We start from the raw sequence: 20,285 nt of genomic DNA on the forward strand, positions 1-20,285 counted from the left end.
TTTGTGGCTAGGGGGGCCCTGTAAAATGGGGGTTTTCTGTGATAAGGAAATTTCCTTTTCCCACGGGGGTGTGGAAAGAAGAGGACGCTCTTCGCTGTATCCACACAGAGCCTGAGAGCTGCTCCAGGGCTCAGTGCAACAGGCAGCTGAAAGGCTCAGGGGCTGGGTCTCTCTGCTCGGGTGGCAGAGACCCAGCAAGGGCAGGTTTCTTGCATGCATGCACTTCTGCTTTCTCTCTGGTCTGCTTTTGCAGTAAAGGTTAGGCTGCAACTTGTAGCGGGGGTGAGGTCGCAGGTTTGATTCGTGCTTCCAAGTCTAGCTGCTTTTTCATTTATAAACAGAACATGGGGTGTGTATCATCCTCTCAAAGTATTCAGATACTCCGTGAAGCCCCATTAAGTGTAATACTAAAACATTGGCAAGGTCTAACCGGGAAGAGGACAGCTGTGAACACRGGGGAGTTAGTAAGACTCTGCACATGTGTTTGGCCAGTTTTAGGYCTTAGAACCGGAAGGAGATGGCCACAGTTTGGGARTCTGGATAATGACTTGATTACTGAGTTATTGGTAGAACTCAGAGTCCAGGGCAGGTATGAGGAGCTGAGAYATGCAGAGTTGTTTGCAATAATTTTAAACAGAGAACAAGCTTACAGTCAACCGCAGAAAGGCTGGGTGGAGATGGTTTCACTAAGGAGAAGAGAGCAGAGGGGAGGATCCCCCCCTGTTCCACCGCCAGTGCTGCCCGCACCGGTGGAGAAGGGGGGAGAGGCAGCACCCCCTCCCCATCCCCTGCCGCTGCCACCCCTTCCCCCAGTCCCTCCAGGGCTGGGAGGGGAGGATGACTGCCCACCGCCCCCCGACAGCTCTGGGGACGGGAGTGGGGCCGGAGAGGGGCCGAGTCCACCACCGCCCGACAGCCTTGGGGGCAGGAGTGGGGCCGGAGCGGGGACAGGTCCTGTTGCCACTCCTGGTGCCCCAGAAGCCGGGAGCGGGGGAGACCAAACGAGCAGTGCCAAAACAAAGGGAGAAACAATCACAATTAAAGGCAAGTCTGATGAGCCCAACACAGATAGCTCCTCTGAACAAGAGATACAAGGTCAGATTACATTCCCTAGTGGTCTAGTGGCTCAGGGCTCGGACTGCTGTAACCCAGGTTCAATTCCTGGTCAGGGAACCATGACTACACTGACCAATGAACTCGAGTGGATTACTGTTTTGGGTCTGAAATTCGTTTTTTCCACTACCCCTACTCCTGTGCACAAAAATCGTTAAAAGCTCTTCGCTTTTGAGAGGAGAGATACTGAGACAACTCACCTGGAAATCTGAAAGCCAGCTGGCAAAAGAATCGGAGAACTGGAAAAGACTACTGGTAACACCTCTGTATGGGACCCTTAAGGTGGCCGAAAAGAGAACCATCTTATTGTCCATAGAGAGTACAAAGGCTGCATTTAAACACCTGGGACAGCTAGAGCTGCTGGACTTAAGTAAGCCTTTTGAACTTTTTCCATATGAGCGAAGAAGTGTTTCTCTGGGGGTACTGGCACAGCACGAAGAGCTGTGGCCTATTTTTCAAAACAGCTGGACAATGTTAGCCAGGGGTGCCCTGGGTGTTTGAGGACTGTAGCAGCAACTGTGATCCTGATACACGTCAGCACATTGTCATGTATGTACTCCACATAATGGTGTCCATGCTAGAACAAAACGGGGGATACTGGCTATCTGTCATGGTTTTTCTTAGCCCAATTTTTGGAGGTGGGGGGATGAGACCAAGAAACCACAAAGATGGCTCCTGTGAGGAAGTTCTAGAAGCTTTCTCTTTCTTCTCCAGCAAAAGGAGCCCTACCCCCTGTGTTTTAGAGCCAATCCATCGTGGCTCTGAGGTTGATGGACAGGCTGACCATCAGGCCTGGGCCAATTGCACAGGTTGGTTACACCTCTGTGATGACGTATGGTCTTGTACCTAACAAGAATTCAAAACAAGATAGGGGCAGCCGCCATGTGGTTTTCAGGTTGTTAGTATTTAGTATCATGCACTGGGGAAAAACAGAGCAGGAGGGTGAGGAGATGTAAGAAGAAAAATGGAGACCCAAGATCACAGTAAGGAGAAGATGGGATGGGTTGCTGTGCTATTGCTGTGGTGCTTGGACATTGAGAAAACAAGCTGTTCTTGAAAGGACTATTTCATCAATGAGAGACCTGCATAGAAAAGAGAGCGACCTTGCTCTGAGGAAAAAACCCTGGCCTTTGAGGACTGGACTGAACTGATCAGGAGCCAAAAAGGGGGAAGAGGCTTGGCCCACCCCACGACGTTTGAAGTGAGTTGATGCTAAGAAGAAATTGTGTGCTGCAGGGAGGAGGAGATGCCCCCGCCCTATGTCTGAAGTAAGTGGATGCTTAGAAGAAGCTGTGTTCTGCCAGGAGATTTGTGATAGTGGTCTTACACCGCCGAAACAACGCAGTTTGGCCTTGAAGAACAATCTTTCCTTTCTCCTACGAGGTAAAGAAAAGAATCCCTTGCCAGCAGCAGTTATACACTGACTGTTTTCTGGGAAAAGACCTTCCACAGCTTGGAGCTGTAAGAACGCTTCTCCTATGATGCTGGACGACAACTGTAATGAGTAGTTTGATCTATGTTAGACTTTCATTCCTGTCCCCTGTGTGTGCGGGAAGGCATGGGGGGGTGGAGAGGGATGACCTGAGGAAGAGCCAGGCTCCCAGAAAGAATAACAAGTGTCTTAAAATGTCCATTTTTATTTTTCTTCTCCTTGTAAATTTTTCCCTATCTTTGTTCCCCTCCCCGGTGCGGTAGTATTCTTAGTAATTTTTAGTAATAAATCTATTTTGCAACTTAACTTATTCAGCCTGTCTGACCATTCTCTGGAGCATATAGTATCTTTCTCTCAATTACGTTATGTTATGTGAATGCCATAAATTTTCGTGTTAATTGGGCTTTTGCTCTCCCTTCTGCCCTCTCCAGTGGGAAGGGAGGGAACGTCGTGGGTGCTTTTGGCTTTCAGCACAGTTCAAACCACAACATTTTTTGGTGCCGTGACTTGGATTGGGAAAAATCAGGTTCAAACCCACGACACTGTCCCCTGGCAGAATGTTTAACTACCAATCTGTGTTGCTGGAACAGGATGATGTTGCCCTGAAAACAACTTGTGTTGTAAACCCTGCAATGTTTTTGTCATCCACATTATTTGATAACATGCCTGAGAATGACTGTTTGCAGACAATAGAGGAGACTTATTCCAGCAGACCAGACCTGAAGGATGTGCCTCTGGAGAACTGAGACCAGGAACTATTTCCTGATGGAAGCAGTTTCACAAGGAATGGCAAGAGGATGACAGGCTGTGCAGTAACCACCACGGATAAGATAATTGAAGCAAAAGCCTTGATTTCAGATATGTCATCACAGAAAGCTGAACTGATTGCACTGACGAGAGCTCTAGAAATGAGCGAGGGAAAGAAGGTGGACATATGGACTGATGTGCTTAGCATTTTTCATGCCCACAGAGTTATTTGGAAGGAATGTGGCCTGCTGACTATTCAAGGTGATGAAATTAAGCATGCAGAACAGATCTTTGCACGCCTGCAGAATATCTGGAAGACTACAGATGTAACTGTCATCAAAAAGGGAAAACAACCCCTGAATTGGGAAATTATCTTTTTGGTAAAGCAACAGAAAGGGGTACAGGAAAAGACAAACTTGCAGTAGTAGCACAGATGGAGGAGATTTGACAGGGTTTACTCCAAAATACAATCAGGGGGATCAAAAATTAATTAAGGCTCTTAAAGCTGRAATTAAGRAAGGTGGGTGGGCTGCTAYCCCAACAGGACAGGTTGTAGCCCAACCTCCACTCCTTTGAGAAATAGCACAGAAGGARCATGARGGTACCCACTGGGGAACAGAAAATCTTTTGAAACATCTGAAGAAGGCAGTGATCAGAAGAGGGAAGACTGATATCGTACAATCTATAACAAGCAAGTGTGAGACCTGTCGAAACAATCCTGACATAAGCAAGAGAGTTGTGTTAGGGGTGACAAAGGCAGGAGATCTCCCAGGAGACTACTGGCAATTAGATTTTGCTGAAATGCCATGTAAGGAGGGATACAAACATGTACTGGTACTGGTTGACACCTTAACTGGATGGCCTGAGGCTTACCCCGTCGCACCAACACAGCAAAAGAGGTAGTAAAAGCTTTGCTCAACCACACAATTCCAAGGTTTGGGGTTCCTTTGGGAATATCGTCAGATAGAGGACCACATCTCATTGCAACTGTGGTCGGAGAAGTTAGCAGATTTCTGGGACTTACTTGGGACCTGCATACTCCATACAGGCCCCAAGCAAGTGGCAAGGTTGAGCATATGAATGGAACCCTCAAAACCCAGATCAGTAAGATCTGCCAAGAAACTTCAACGAAATGGGTTCAGGCCTTTCCTATAGCCTTGCTGAGAGCTCACATACAACCAAGGCAGAGGGACAATGTAAGTCCCTATGAAATCTTGTATGGCAAACCATACCAAGTTCTACATATCTCAGAGAAAACTCATAATGATTGGCAGAAATGCTTAATGGTTTCAAGTTCCACTTCACAGAAGCTCCAGAGATTTGCCGTGTTGTCCAAGCCCATAGGACTGGACACACCTGCTCATCCATTTCAGCCTGGAGACAGGATCTACATCAAGTGGTGGGACAGCAACCCCTTGCAAGCTGAGTGGAAGGGACCGTTCCAAGCTTTGCTGCCCACCCTCACTGTGGTCAAAGTTTCTGAGAAAGGACCATAGACCCACTGCTCCAGAGTCAAGAAGACTTCTGCTCGTGAAACCACTGAAGAACGAGAGACTGACGCAAATCAAGCTGATGTGGTTGAAACTGCTTTTCCCATGTCTGTTGTCTGCCCAGCTGGTAACCATGATTCAGGATTTGGCCTATTAATTGCATCACGATGGTCTAAAATATATCCAGAGCTCTTGACAGGAGCAATTGCTGGATCTGTACCCAATTATCTCCTCTAGAGGGGGATGGTAACGGGCCATTGATTGGTATAAAAATTGGGAAGGGACTCAAATTCTAAATGAAGTAGTTTCCAAAATTACCACCTTAATGTTCAACCATATTTTTCATGCTTACCAGACTGGGCCAGAGTAAAAGAAGTATCTCTGATAGTTGTAGTTGTAGTCAATGTAATGTGGAGACTAGACAAGGTGGAGTCTTGTTAGTCTCTAAAAAGGGGGGGAATGATGCCTGATGAGTTTTGCCTTTCCTTTCATGTACCTTTTTAATACTTTTATATCCTTTTATACATTTTCTTTACCTTTTATGTATCCCTTGTACCCCCTGGCCCACATGTTTATAATTCCTGTAGCCTGATATTCCAGCTTAGTTTAGGAGTTCTGCTGGTGAGAGAGACCAAACATCCTGAGGAAGGGATCAGTGTGCCCTGTGCTGTCTTAAACTTGAGGTCCCAGCCTTGGGTGAAGCCTTCTCTCTGAAGGGGGATTCATTAGAATAGGGGGACATTACTGCATTTGTTAAGTTTCTTATTGGGGAATCCTAGATATATATGCTAATTCCTGAAATCTATAAAATTTGTATCCGTGCTATACACGGGGGTGCATTCTGCCATCAAGTTGTGCACCTGGGATCCCAAATACCGAGGTAAAACCCTTTTTATCCCCTTAAACGTGTCTGTGTCTTTATTAAAATCTGGCCTTTCAAGGCAACAATCTCTTCAAACCCAACTGCATGACTGCAAAGGAAGAATGTCAGCCGAGTACTGATAYTTGCACCAAGAGGAATGGAAATGTTATTAACATGGGGGATTTCCCACTTCTTTCCTGCTCTCCTTACATAGACCATGGGCAGCACATCCACAGAGACTAATTTAAAATATTTCTGTGTAGGGGAGTGTTAACAGCCTGCATAGGAGAAAAACACCACTTCCTTGGCTGCCTTTGAGAAAACAGATTGGAATGTAGAATTGATAATGCAGGTGGTTGACAAATGTAAACATCAAGCTCTTGCAAACTGACCAATCACATACTTATGAGTAATTAAACAGTTGTCTCTTAACCAATGTATGTATGACACAAATGTATGCACTGGTTGCTAAAGTGGATAAAAGAGGCCTGTCTCAGAATAAAGGGGTTACTTTAAGAGTTTCAGGTTCAGCTGATTTTAAGTCATTGACTTCACTGTTACAATAAMGCAACTGAAAATCTGTCACAGTAGGTAAACATCAATGAGCAATATGCAAGCTTCTTTTTTCTCTTTTTTTTTTCTTTTTTCCTTTTCTTTCTTTTTTTTCCTGTATGTAAGCAAACCACTGAGTTGTAAATTAAATAGCAGCAACATGGAGCTCTAGCGATTTACATCATTTAGTTTTGAGGATAGCTCATGGTAACTATAAGCATTATTGAAAATGGCTGTTCATGGTTAGYACCTTTCCAGTATTCTCAAAGGCACCCAAGGACGTGGTGTTTTTCTCCCATGCAGGCTGTTAACACCCCCCTACACATACCTGGCAAGCAAATCAGAACTTCCCAGCTTCAACTCCCTGCTCCTCCTAGTTAAWTCTCTGGACAAAATTTGCACAAACTCCCTACATCCACTTGGGGAAGGAAATCACGTTAACAAGCCCTTCAATTGGCAAACCATTTTACCCTGCAAGACACTACTAACACAAAGTAAGAAAAATTATGCTTCCACATGGAGATCTGTACAGATCTTAAGTTTGATTTCAAATTGTTTTTAAAACTGTTGAGAAAATGTTTGAATACACCTAAAATGGATTCATAAGATTTCTAGTAATTCAGCGTAAATAATTAAGGACTGATTTTAGATATTCCTACTCCTCAAGGGTATAACTAGGCTTTTGCCCTGATTTAGTACAAGTACTACTAAACAACTGTTTCTCCAGATAAATTGTTGAAAACCATATGCAAGAAGAGACTTGAAGAACAACAAARTTTCCTGGTATCAAAATTTTTTGGTTCCCCCAACGCCTCAAAAATGTTCAAATTAAGGCCATCTCACCCAGCCATGCTGCTTGGAGCTCAACATAATCAATAAATTTTCAGAGRGAACAAAAAGCAAACCACAGAAAAGTCACAATATCCTTAATCATTTATCACATACAAAGTTTCCTGAGCTCCAGGAAAGCCAGGTAAAGGGAGAGACCATATTCATTTAAGGCAGCAGAAAACAAGTCAGGAACACACAGGGCTAACTGGAAAGGACATCCAGAATGACAAAAAAGATTGCTGCAATACAAATAGATTGTATCAGCAAAATATATGCTGTGTAAAGCATGACAGGGAGAGACAATTTATGTAGTTTAAAATAAAACTTCCTCATGAGCCAAGGCTCATTAAAATCCCTATGTTGGTAACTACTTACTGACTTCAATGACATTCAATTCAGAGAAAAAAAAAAGCCCTAAAACTATTCACAACAGTAGTTTCTGGCACTTATTGGACAGCAACTTTTAAAGCACAATTTAATCAGTTGAAAAAAAGAATTCTGACACATGAGCAATTCCATACCTTGAGTTCCTGCTTGGGCTCCACGTTTTTAATGGTGGTGTAATAAATGTGGTGGCCGTACTGATAGGCCACCAAGTTCTGCTCCAGATGGTTTTGAGCTGGACGCACAAACATCATCCAGTTACACAGAGCCTCACTGGAAAGTTCAAACCACAGGTCCTCTTGCAAGTCTCTGTCTTTTCTGTCACCCTTATCAAGAGAAACCTGCAGCAAAATCCAATTACATGTGACTGTAACTGTCTGGCAGCACATTCAAAAGAATTTGAGTTACTAAGAAAACTACTGTGCCCATGCAACTGTTATATTAAGTGAGCAGTGAAGGCAGGTAATTTTCTCTCTTTATTAACACGTATGTAGAAACAGGCAGAAAAATATTTAGCAATGGGTAAAGATTTAACTAGCAAGACACAATGGATCCTTCCAAGACTGTTGGGGACAAGAATCATTCATTAAAGGGGTCAGGCAMAGTATGTACACATGGCTATAATAAATTTTACACAAGTAGTTGTAGCTTTAATAGGCTACAGACATCAGTCAGAAGTTTCTAAACTGGGMGACCCACTTTTCCTTTAATTTCTTGACTTGTGACATTGCCTCAAGGAGGAATCAGCACTTCTTTAGCTAAACTTCTCTTGGGTTGCCTATGGTCACAATTTGCTTGTCAGACACTATCAGAGCACTCCTAAGACTGTGGATCTAAACTCCAACAAATAAAGGACCAATTTTTATAGTGAAATGAGTAAACACATGGATAAAAGTAATTTTACCCCATGCCTATTACTTGGCAAGAGGAAGGGAATAAAAATATCTCCTCTCCCCTACATCTAATGACCAGAAAGGTAAGAAAAATATTTTGAACTGAGATTACAACATGACACAAAAGAATGGCTGAAGAACATCCTCAGATGAGGCTGCTAATTTTATGTCCAGATGCTGCTTCAGCTCATGTGACAGTGATTCACAGTCTTCCACATTATGCACTCTATAACTTCATAATGCCAGAACATTCCCCAGGATTAGTGTGTCTCCCTGAATAACAGAGCAGGTTTGAAGCCAAAGCAATCTAGGTACTTCTTAGTTAYGTTCAGAGACTGAGGTGCCAAAAGATCTCCAGTTACTCGATCAAGGTAGAGTGACAAATTCATGAAAATCAAAGCTTAGGCACAAATTGCTYCCCCCTTTTTCTCACCCTTACCTTCAAATGGATATAGCAGTCTTTGAGCTCAGTCTGTCTGACCAGGGGTCCTTCCACAGGCCCAAACTGTGTACGCTTTGGGATACGCCGTTTTGAGAACACACCTCCCAAAAACCTGTCAATATAGAGCACCAGGGGAAGGCTGGCCCTAGCCCTGGTCAGCACAGGCCGGTTTGGAATGGGATGCAAAGGTCCATGTTTTGGACACACTGAGGGATGTGCGTTGTTACACTCTTCACACCCTGTAACACAAAGACAGAGAGGAGTGACTTTCAGGCAGGCATTCACACACTGGCTCAGAGACAGTTTTATATCTCTCTAGACATCTGGCTCAACTGTGGGAACACTTATGCCAAAAGTCTATCTACATTTTAAAATATCAGACAGGGCAGCATCCAGAGAAATAAGAAGAAAGCAGCTCAGAGACTTAAGACAGAATTAATTTTGTCTYTGCAGTAGAGCAGCCTGGTTTAATCCACATTTCTAGGAATAAAGGGGTTTACTCATTACTGCTAAAATATGAATGGATTTTGCCTTTCTTTACTAAAGGGCTGATGGAGAGGGAATAAAAAAGGGGAGGGCAGGTAATACACTGCATATTACTGTGCATGCTTACACAAATCATTGGGATCAAAGGGTCGAGGTGGATCTGGATCCCATTCATCCATGTCAGTGTCTTCCCCATCTTCATCCTCATCTTCATCCTCATCATCTTCCTCTTTTGTTTGTATCCTTTCCATTTGATTCTGCAGAGGTGCTAAAGGGTCAGAACCATCCACAGCCTCCATAGGAGGTAATACCTGGTTATGCACCGGGAGTGATGCCTGAGGAGAGAATTCACAGACAATTCAAGCTGATTCAGGAASAAAACCACAAAGCAATGAAGGTCCTAGATAATCTACCCTTCCTGCTGCCTCTGGTAAGGGGAGGAGGACAAGGGAAGGTGATAAATGACTGCCAAGTGATTATTTGCCGCTCATGGCCTCACTCAGGACACCAGTAGCACTCCCTGGCTCCACCCTGCCAAGGACTCAGTTCACAGAAGAAACTGAAATCAGGAAGTTCAGGACCCTTGCAGAAGATTTGAAACAAAATCCAGGCTCTGTGGATATTACCTAGAGCCTAAAGCTGTATTTTAGCTTCTTTTGTACAAGTGAGGGAATCCTGCACTTTGTCACATGATCTTTTCTTTACAATCTAACAAAATCAATCCCCAGAATACAAAGGTAATGGCAAATAAGGGGTGAGGTAACATGGAGACTAGATATAAACTATGGACATGAAGGACAGTTGAGGGCATTGCATTCTTCCACTAATTTTCAAGTTTAGCCCTTTCAATCCACAACAACTAAGTGTGCTGCACATTCCATCACCCACACAGATTTCTCAGGTAGAGAACAAGAAATATTACACCCAGCAGAGCTGCCTGAAAACACTGATGAGGAGAACAGGTGGATGATGCTGTGACAGTCAGCACTACACCTTCTGTTAACTTCACTTTTCAGCACTGAGAGATTTTTAAGGTGGCTGCTCAAAACAGAATCATCTGTAAAACAGGTTTCTCTGTATATTAAACACATGATCTCTCCTAAACCTCCATACATTCCATGGCAAGACTATGGAAGACAGTACAAATCTGGACTACAGCTTTCTCACATCTCCTCCCGGATCACTCAGCCACATTTCACCCCCGGAGACGATGGAGCAATGGAATCTGTGCACTCGTACATGGAAAAGGAAAGGGTGCCTGGCAACTTACTCTATCTGCTTGTGGCCCCTGCTCCAGAGCCACTGGCTGGGGGGGGTCAGCAACACTGCCGAGCACGGACAGGTTGGTGGGATTCATGCTCTGAGCAGCAGCAGGCAAGAGCACCGTTACCTAAAATCACAGGCACTCATTTTAGCACTGCAGCATTTCCATCACTTGTGTCACTTACACATGGGCAGGCCCRGCATGCACAGCTCCCTTGAGCCCTGCACTTGCTCAAAAACGGCAGAATTCCCATGATTTTTGGGGTTCAAGTAGGGATGACAGACTTGGACAGAACCTTTGTTTTTTTCACTATCTTTCTTTTTCTCAAGCAAACCCTGGCCATGGCCGAGCAGTTGGAACTACGTCCAATCCCTTCCAATCCAAATGATTCTGCAGTTCTATGATACAGGATCCATTAAAAGAACAAGGTGGTAYATTGACCTCATTAGAAGATCAAGCTCTCAAACAAGAGGATCCCAACAATTATTTTTCTTACCATTTGGTYACATTACACATTTTGTTTACATATTCATTTTTTTGTGTAGTAACAACCAAATTAATGCATATTACCACACTGTTCTCATCCATTCAGCAAWAAAGCAAAGCACAGCTAAGACCTTAGGAATCACCTTTCCTGTCTTTTGTTTCCTGCTTATCTATACACGAATTCGCACCATTATTCCGCATGATTTTTTGTCCTTCTCTACAGCTGACATCATGTGGCTTTTAGTTTGTGCCTCTGACTGCAAAAGCATCTTTTATGCTAAAATCCAAGCTCTTGCCTCACGGCAGAGTGCTTAATAAATATCAGATAAAACTGAGAACAGTGATTTGGGCCAGTAGTGACAGAGGAGACAACMAAGTCCCTAATGTAAGCACTCAGAACTCCAAACTAGTTGCTTTGTTTAAAGAGGTATTAAGAGTAATTTACAAAAGTCCTGAAAAACAACAGCAAAAAGACCTTAGAGATTGCTGTCAGAGTGAGGAGGAAACCACCACGCCAGTCTGGTATTGACATTTCTGACGCCAAGTGGCAAGAGAAAAGACATCATTATTCCTCTAATGTGCCAGCAAGGAGAAGGTCACACAGGCTTGGATCCATTTGTACCAACTGTTAGCACTGCCTACTACTAATCACACCAAACATACCCTTATTTCCACTTTCATGTTAAACACTGCACGGACTACAGGCATTATTTTTATAAACCCCTCATTTTCTACAATAAAGTTTCTTCTGAAAGACAAGAGGAGCTTTCATTATTATTTTATCATTAGTTGTCAGCTCAGGGATGTCCCACATGAAATGCTGACGTACAAACAGCTGCAAACTCAGGAGTTGCTATAATGAGGGATTAATCATTCACCAAAAAAATTAATATATGTGTTAGGACTGCTATCAGACAGTGCTGGAATGGAGGACAGGCTTAGAACACACAGGTAAGTGCTTCTGGGACAATAACAGCAGATCATCTCTATTGTCACTGCCATCTGCACTGCACGTAAGTAATCTCTATTTCTAATTAATCATATACTTGTTAAATGAGCTTTAAGACAAGCAAATAGGAATTTCTGGCTTCTCAATGCAGAGAAATTGATGGAGCAAAAAAATTTTGGAACAACACTCCAGAGAATGAGAAKACAGGTAACACCCTTATTGCATCAGTCATTACTTCCGGTCTGCACCTCAACCATTTAGAAGGCCTTTTAGCAAGAAAATTTGTTTTCAGCACACATTCAACCCCTCACTCTGCCCCAAGACTGCCAATAAAAACACATTTTAATGGCTTTGGTGAGGATTGGGATCTAACACATCAATTCACACATGTCATTAAAGACCCACCAAGCAATGACAATTTTAAGTCTATAACAAGCAGAGAATTCCAGCTAGACAGATCTGAAAGCACCTTCTACACCTGATTACCATACTGCAGTCCCCAAAGATACCAGTAAGAGTTAACAACAAAACTTCCCCATCCATGCTRGATGTCAAAAGAATAAGAAAAAATCATCATAACTTTACAAACACAGGCTGCAGTTTTATTCTCTCACACTGGCAAGCCCAGCATACCTGATAAGGGAACCAGACACTGAACTTTTTCAGATTTTGCACTTAACTTCCTGTGAGGTTTCTAGTAAACCTAGAATTTAATGCAATTTTTCCATCCCTCAAGAGTCTTTWGTGGACTTAAAGGCATTGGGATCAGAACCTGTACAAAGGCCAGCTGCATACCCAGCTTTTCCAAAATGGCATTCAGATGACATCAGCCACATCAGCTGCAGGGACACTGTTGAAAGATTTTTCATGCTATCTGGGACAGCAAATCAGAATTCTTGTTGAATATGAATTAAAGAGAGTACCCCAAATCATTCTTAATTTTTACTGTCACTGATGCACAGGCTGGTCCTGGTAATAGTGGCTTTTTAGTAGTGATCAAGATGACAGCACAGATATGATTGTCACTGGACAACTTCAGAGGCAGTTCATTACTCTCTCACACCACATGTTCTCACACCCTTTACCTTCCTTGACTATTCTCTCATAGTTTTAGGCCCAAGATTAATATCTCTTCCTTACCTGCTGRGTGGTGGCATCCTGTTGGACATAAGCCACTTGGGACGGATCTGTAAACAGAGTCTAGACAAAGTGAAAAAGGCTTATCAAACCAGCCCTGGGTTTTTTTACACCCAACTCATGCACAAGTTACCCTGCCACCCTGAAACAACCCACATTTGAGCCTTTGTCAGCTTCTAACCTGCCTGTTATCACAGCAAATTACTTCAACTTACCCAAGTGGACCAACACACACAGAAATGAAAAATTAGGTTATGTTCCATAAAGAGTTAATGTTATATTTATGTGRCACTTTGCATCTGTACAGCTAAAGTGTTTCACATACTTCATTTTTTTCTATTACCCAAATCACTTTGTCAATGGTTGATTTGGTAAAATCTACAGGATGAAATTCAGTAGTTCCACTAAAACTGTGTAACACTCAAGAGCAGGATAGAAGTAACTGTGAGCTTTTTCTTCCTGAAATTTCACAAGACTTCTGCATGCTTTCTTTTGAGGAACTATCAGGCAAATCCTACATGGGACTTTGATACAGCCAGGATGCTGTTTAATTTCATAGAAGCCATGCCAACTCCAATATTCTGCAAGAACAGCCCTGACAGAAGCCTAAGGATTGACTGAGGCCAGCCTTACTTAGCCAAAACTTGAAATATCTGAGCTTGTAGCAGCCTGAGTCCAACATAATAAGCATGACAGAATACAAATTCCTTTAGTGCTGGGATAATTTCATCTTAGATGCAGAAGGATGTCTGAATCCTACACATCTTTTGACACAATGACAGCATTCAGAGTTTTGAAGTTAGTTGGCCAGGGAGACATCCTCTCAAAATATCCTCTCAGGACATCCCTCCACATAGAAGCTGGTTTTCTGGGACACTGAGAGCTGCRCAACACAGACTGTGCCACAGAGGCTCTGCCAGTGTGGCAGGGGTGTCAGGTATGTGCACTCTGCAGCACAGCTAATCTGCTCTGTCAGCAAAGACATTATTAAACACTCTTGACAAAGTGAGCTTGTTCCTTTTTAATCTGACCACACAGAGGGAGAGATGCCTAGCATATTGACCCCATATAAACGTGCTGCAAGGGAATAAAGGCTATCGGATATAATTAYGCAGAAGAAAATTAATATAAAAGGTCTATAAAATCAACAACTCTACAGAGACTACAAAATTACATTGAAGAAACAGAGATGCTCTGCAAAAAGATATGACTGTTAAAGTCTTAAAGTCAATTATGACACCTGTACTACACAAAACAAGGACTTTTCCAGAAGGAACATAGATGGCTCTTAGAAAACTGTAGGGAGTGACTGCCTGCTATTTTCCAGTCATACCACTTGGCTGGTAACTGGCTTTCATCCCATACAAGATTGTGGTGTTTTCTAGGTGCCAAAAGCAGGGTGTGCTCAGAACCACACGTGCCTGTGTAGCTTCCACGGGGTGGATGTAAACGAGGGTGTGCTCCGAGGTGTCCACAGAGGTGTAGGAGGTGCCRTCAGCTGTGTAAACCACCTGCTGCGCGGGCCCACGCTCCTGCTCGTCGCTGTAGACGATCTGGGCCACTGCTCCGCCCTCAGGAACAAAGTGCACCTGAGGAACAAACAGATCCTGGACTCACAGGAACACAGTCAGGCCATGGGACATAGCACCAGAGTCACAGGGTGCCTTGGAAAGCATAGAGAACTTGTGTCCCAACGAATCTGAATGCAGTGAAAAACACACATTTCAAATCTCATCCAATTATTCTACCAATAGAAACCTGGACACAACTCCCATCAGTCTCTGGTTTTACTCTCCATTGCAACTCAATACACAACTGCTACAAAGGGCAACCCACCCCATTCATACTTAGTTCTTGCAGAATACATTGAAAATTTGTAAGAGAACAAGTTCATATCTGAACTGATGTATCTATTAAATTTATTGGGATATTGTTTCCCTTTATGCTCATATTCCTTTCAGGATTTAYGATAACGACTTCATTCAGCTGGTTCTGTAGTTGGAGGTCATTTTTGCTGTCTGATGAAAGGCTAAACAGAACTTACTAACTCTGACACTCCTCAAGTTACAGTATTGCACCTCTCAGAAGGAGCAGTAGGGCATATTAGATTGCTTCTCTGTAGTATGTATGTGCAGCCATCAGTAGAAAATTCAACTATTTAAACAGACAAACATATAACTGAAAACATTAAGCAATGATTCCAAGGACTACTGAAACAAGGGCAGCATTTTAACGCTAAACAAGTCTATTTTACCAGAACATTATGATCATAACTGATCATCAATGGCCCATGTTGAATGARCTGAATTCCAGTGAAAATTTGAACATGTTTAGTTTTTGCCATCCTTTATATGCATTTTCAGTGTATGGGAAAAACAGGGCAGTTAGCAGGAAATCTAGTTTGAGTATAAGTATTCATATTTACATAAAATTCTTTCACAGAAAATTACGCCACAGTTACGCATTTTATTTATTTTGTTTCACTTTTTAGCTTATGCTTCAGAAGACACCTGGTACTTCTCCATGGATGCTTCGTGCTGATTCTGTACAATAAATCCTCACACAGGCACTACAGTTTAACATTTGGAGAGTGCTCTGCAAATACTTATTAAGCCTTAAAACTCCCATGTGCAAAACAGCAACGTGGTTATCCCACTGGAGAGAGAACTAAACACAAACCATTGAAAATTGCCTTTCTTGGCAAATTTCAAAGCTGGAAATTACTAAGAGAGACAGAATTTCTCAGCTTGTAGGTCAAATAACATGCAGCACCATTTTTCCTAACATACTTAAAAGAATAAATCAATTTACAGAATTCTAGAAATTCCCAGCTGCATTGTCAGAGGCAGAGGGACAAGCTGCTTATAGCAGAACCTGACTGCATTAGTCACTTACAATTARCATTTCTCCCTTCTTCACTGACCAGGTATCTGGCTGGAAAAGATTATTCATATTACTTTCCCCAAGGTCCTCCCACAGTTCCAACTGATTYGAATGATGCCATCAAATGGGGCTGCCACAGAGCACAGATTTTAATCATGTTCATTAYTCTGAACACCCTTTCATTCATCCACATGGTTATAAATATATTTGGACACTGAAACCTCTACAGGCACTGCCTGGTTTTGTTCAGCTCATTTCAGAGCTCTGTATCYTCACTGTGCAGTTTGCACAGCTCAGTTTCTGAAGCTTTAACCCAAAATCACACAGAAATGTTTGTATTTCTGCTCAAGTGAAAGCTGAGCTTCTAGTCAGGACCAAATGGGAACTAACCCTCCCCACCAATCCCAATGCAGCTTGAGCAGAGGCAGAGCTCTGGAGGGCACTAATCACCTGAGCAGCATTCTGTTCCCGTGCTGCAGATTCAGCCCACACCTGAGGACTTTCCTCTTTCAAGTCCATCTCCTCCCTGTCTGGGTGCTCCATGAGGAGAGAGATCTACTGGAGGAATGCCTAGCTGAAGGGATTCATCTGTTCACTGTGTTTCTGCTTCCAGGAGACAAGGTGATCTTCAGCAACATGGCTGTAAAAAAACAGAGAACAGAGACATTAAAAACAGCGTAACAAACAGCATGGAGCTATGAGGGATTTATTATCATCAGCTACCACACTTCCGTAACAGAGAGTAAAGCAGGTTTGGCTTTACTTCCTACAAGACCCAAACACCTTAAATTATGGGAATAAAAGAACAGAAATCTTATCTCATTGAACATGCCCAAGTCCTGCTGTACACCACTTTYTATGTCCCATTGAGGAGGAAACAAGTCAACCACTGCACACCAATTACACTGAATGATTAGACCCAATTCTTTCTGCATGTCTTTCCTTGGTCACAGGCCATCCATGCAACCTTCTCATTGTCCTTTTGGTACCTACAGGCCTAGAAATCAATAAATAATGCAAAATGTGGACCTGAGGCTTCCACCAAGAAAACACTACATTCAGAATGCATCACCAGTTCCTCAGTTTGCCTGAATGAGGTTTTGTTTGAGCACCAACGGGTTTTCCATGTACAGACAGATCTGACCTTGGACAAAACCCCAGTCCCAGGCAGTACAAGGCAGGGTTAGAACAACCAACTACTAAAAAGAAATAATGAAACTTAAACTCTCAAAGAGACTGACAAACTGCTTCCAAGCTTGGTTTTATTCACATCTTGMAATTTTACTGGGGCCTCTCAATCTGCTGCTGGGATTCCAGAAGGGTAATTTACAGCTCTGGTGATTGGTTTAGTTGGTGATTCAACACTTTCCCAATCCTTCGTCTCTAATGTCATATTAAATCACAGGCTAGGAATTAGCATGAGGCTGAGCCCATTTAATTTCTCAGCTACTCCAATTAACTTTATTTCATATCCAGTGCTTTGCTGGGCTGATCCAATGCCAGTACCCGTCTGTGCACCAGGAATGAAGCAGAAGGCTCCTTGATGATGCTTTCATTCATTTGCATTTAAAATACAAATTATTTTAGTCATAATTTATCCTTATAAATAGTAGCATTTGGCTTGTCATTGACAAACTGAAAAATAGATAAGGAGTAGTAAAAAAAGGAGCAGGCACTTTCTGTCTTCTCCTAATTTTCCCAGCAAGGACTAAGCTGTGCAGATCTGAGCATTGACTGTTCCACCAGCTCTGGCCAGCATGGATAAATCACCAGGGCAGGGAAGTCTCAGGCTATCGTCACTGAACTGCATGGTGGAGCAAAAAAATAATATTACTTACATACAGACAAAGAAAAACAATGGGAAAGATATATCTGGGCATCGCTAGACRCCAAGCCATGCTGTTACTGGTGACTTGAGTTAACACTGAGCAACCCAGCACATGTGGGCCCCACGAATGCAAACACTGAGGAACTGTTCTGACTTTCTCTTATATCCAAACACCTCCAGTTATGGGAATACAGGGACAGAAATCTCATCTCCACTAATACTGCTTGATACCAAACATCCCCAAAAAGCACTAAGAAAAATTAAAACTAAACCCACACACCAGTGTTCAATGCTTGAGCTCAAATCTCCTTAGTATGAATAAATGAACTACAGCAAACATTCAGGAGTGATAAACACCAGCCTTGCTCTCCAAGTGTGGGAAGTCAGGGCAATTTACAGATAAATATTGTTTATTTATATATCCAAGTGCACACAAGCTCTGATCTATAAATAAATACCATCCATCCCTACACAGAACCTTTCACCGAGCTATTCGTAATGTTCTTGAGGATTAAATTAGGGGTTTTCTCATACCTAATCGTATCTCATTCACTGACCTCCTTCACTCATTTTATCAGGTATGTGATCACCACTATTTGCAAATATATATATATCAGGTATAGGATCACCTCTACCCATGTGAAATGTGACAGCATTTATGTCAGTAAGACACTGTGAACAACTTCTTCGCAAAATTTATCACCTATCCTGTTGATACTCTTCAGCTGGTTTATCCCCAACAGCTCTTTTCCTAGACTGCTAGTAGTAATCGAGAGCCAATTCAGATAACTGCAGTAACAATAGCCAGTAGTTTAATTAATTACCTARCTGCTTAGAAAAATAAACACTAGAGGCTTCAATTTTGGATGGTTTRATTTAAAAAGAAATATAATTACCTGTTAAAAAGAATGCTGTTACATTGACTACTAACTGAATTAAGGGAAAGGCACAGTTCTGGCTAACTCCACATGCTGCAACAAGTAGCAGAATTTTTGGCTGACCTTCCCCGCCATCAGACACTGAAGGTCTGAAGGGAGATGCTGACTCACTCCTGCAGAGTCATTTTGGCACAGATAACTTACAACTTGAGTACAARAGAGACTGAAGGGTTCAGGCAGGATCTTTAACAGACAAAACTGGGTATTAAGATTCATCTCTGAAAAAAAAATACCAAAAGGATGGAAAGGAAAGCAGAAGACAGTCATTTCATGGTTCTGAAAGTTAGCACTAATTTAAAATCTTGGGGGGAAAAAAAGCAAGGCTGAGCCAAATTTGGTGGCCCAGTGCTGCAGATTCTATAAACAGTCCTGTTATTGTTATTTTTGACAGAAATGAAAGTAATAAACAGCTCAGCCCAGCCAACTGAGCAACAATAAGGGACAATAGTAGGAGCTGCAGGATTTGCTGATGCTTTCAWCTTCTGTATTTCCAAATTCATCCTAGGATCTGCCTCTGGTATGCATTCCCTCAGTTCATCTGTAATCATGAAAACACGCTGAAAAGCACATTTCCCTGRAAACATGGATGTGCTGAGCAGGAAGTCAGTGCAGGAGGAGACAGGCTGTGTCCCAGAGAGGTCCCAGGGATGYGCAATGAAGGGGGCAGGAGGCAGGAGCAAGTGAAACTCAGAGGTGAAACAAGCCCTGCAGTCAAGGCCAGGACCTGGAAAACATGATCTGATCCAAAGTCACTGACAACAGAACTGCCAGGAAACACCAACACCTGCAAAAGATTTCCAATACTGATGACAAAATGATCAGACTTTACTCACTGGTCCTCCACAGGATGCTCCTCCTCATTAATCCTGCACAATCTTATTTCCTTTTCTAGATCCTGCTCTCAATACCCATTACTGCCCTGATACTGTCTCAAAATTTTAACCATTTCCCTGTGATCTTCTCTCAGCTTTGGTAGTTTAGCAGGAAAAAAATGAGAAACTTTGGACATAAGCATTGCCAAACCACTGGCATGCAGGAAACACTCTCTGCTTGCTCTCCACACTGTTTGCCCATGGATTATCCTTTGCAACTGTTGTTTTTTCTCACCCTATTGAGCACATTTGAGACAAGCTAAATAAACATCAAGACATGCACCTCAATGGGAATCCCTCTGCTATGTGCAAGGGATTGCCATACGAACCTCTGTAACAGAAATTGAAACTCAATTGCAGAAATCCTAAAAGAAAAGATAATTAAAGATAAAAGGAGACGTGATAGGATATGCTCAGTTTTTTTCCAGTATGAAGAAATTAGGCTACATTTTGTAATGAAAATCCATGTAGAGGTTAGCAAAACAGTAATCCAAACAGCTTGCTTAAACTCATGTTAAATTTACGTGTTATGTATGTCAAAACTATATTCTCGCCACTATAAAATATAAGAGGTCTAGCTCAAATATTATTTGATACTCCATCTTTTTTTGTATGCTCTTAGCAAGTACTTCAGTAACTTGAAGATGATGGAATTTTACTTTTCTGGAATTTGAAAGATTAGTCAATTATGAGACC

General features: G+C 42.5%; 1 protein-coding gene across 5 annotated transcripts in view; it reads right to left on the reverse strand.

Moving 5' to 3' along the window:
* PRDM10 (PR/SET domain 10) overlaps positions 1-20,285 on the reverse strand; it is a 50,134-nt gene that overhangs the window by 24,289 nt on the left and 5,560 nt on the right. For 4 of the 5 annotated variants that reach the window (XM_057373528.1, XM_057373527.1, XM_057373529.1 and 1 more), the window contains exons 2-8: positions 16,402-16,591; positions 14,490-14,657; positions 13,072-13,131; positions 10,503-10,622; positions 9,360-9,567; positions 8,744-8,985; positions 7,549-7,752 (exon numbers count right to left, since the gene is read on the reverse strand). In XM_057373528.1, coding sequence (XP_057229511.1) covers positions 7,549-7,752; positions 8,744-8,985; positions 9,360-9,567; positions 10,503-10,622; positions 13,072-13,131; positions 14,490-14,657; positions 16,402-16,494 — 1,095 coding nt within the window. In that variant the 5' untranslated portion in view covers positions 16,495-16,591. The remainder of the gene's footprint in view (positions 1-7,548; positions 7,753-8,743; positions 8,986-9,359; positions 9,568-10,502; positions 10,623-13,071; positions 13,132-14,489; positions 14,658-16,401; positions 16,592-20,285) is intronic. The other variant, XM_057373530.1, reaches the window with a different exon arrangement.

Source organism: Malurus melanocephalus, unplaced genomic scaffold (assembly GCF_030028575.1).
Source record: "Malurus melanocephalus ecotype Western Australia unplaced genomic scaffold, MMel_1.1 scaffold_201, whole genome shotgun sequence".
Taxonomy (NCBI): domain Eukaryota; kingdom Metazoa; phylum Chordata; class Aves; order Passeriformes; family Maluridae; genus Malurus; species Malurus melanocephalus.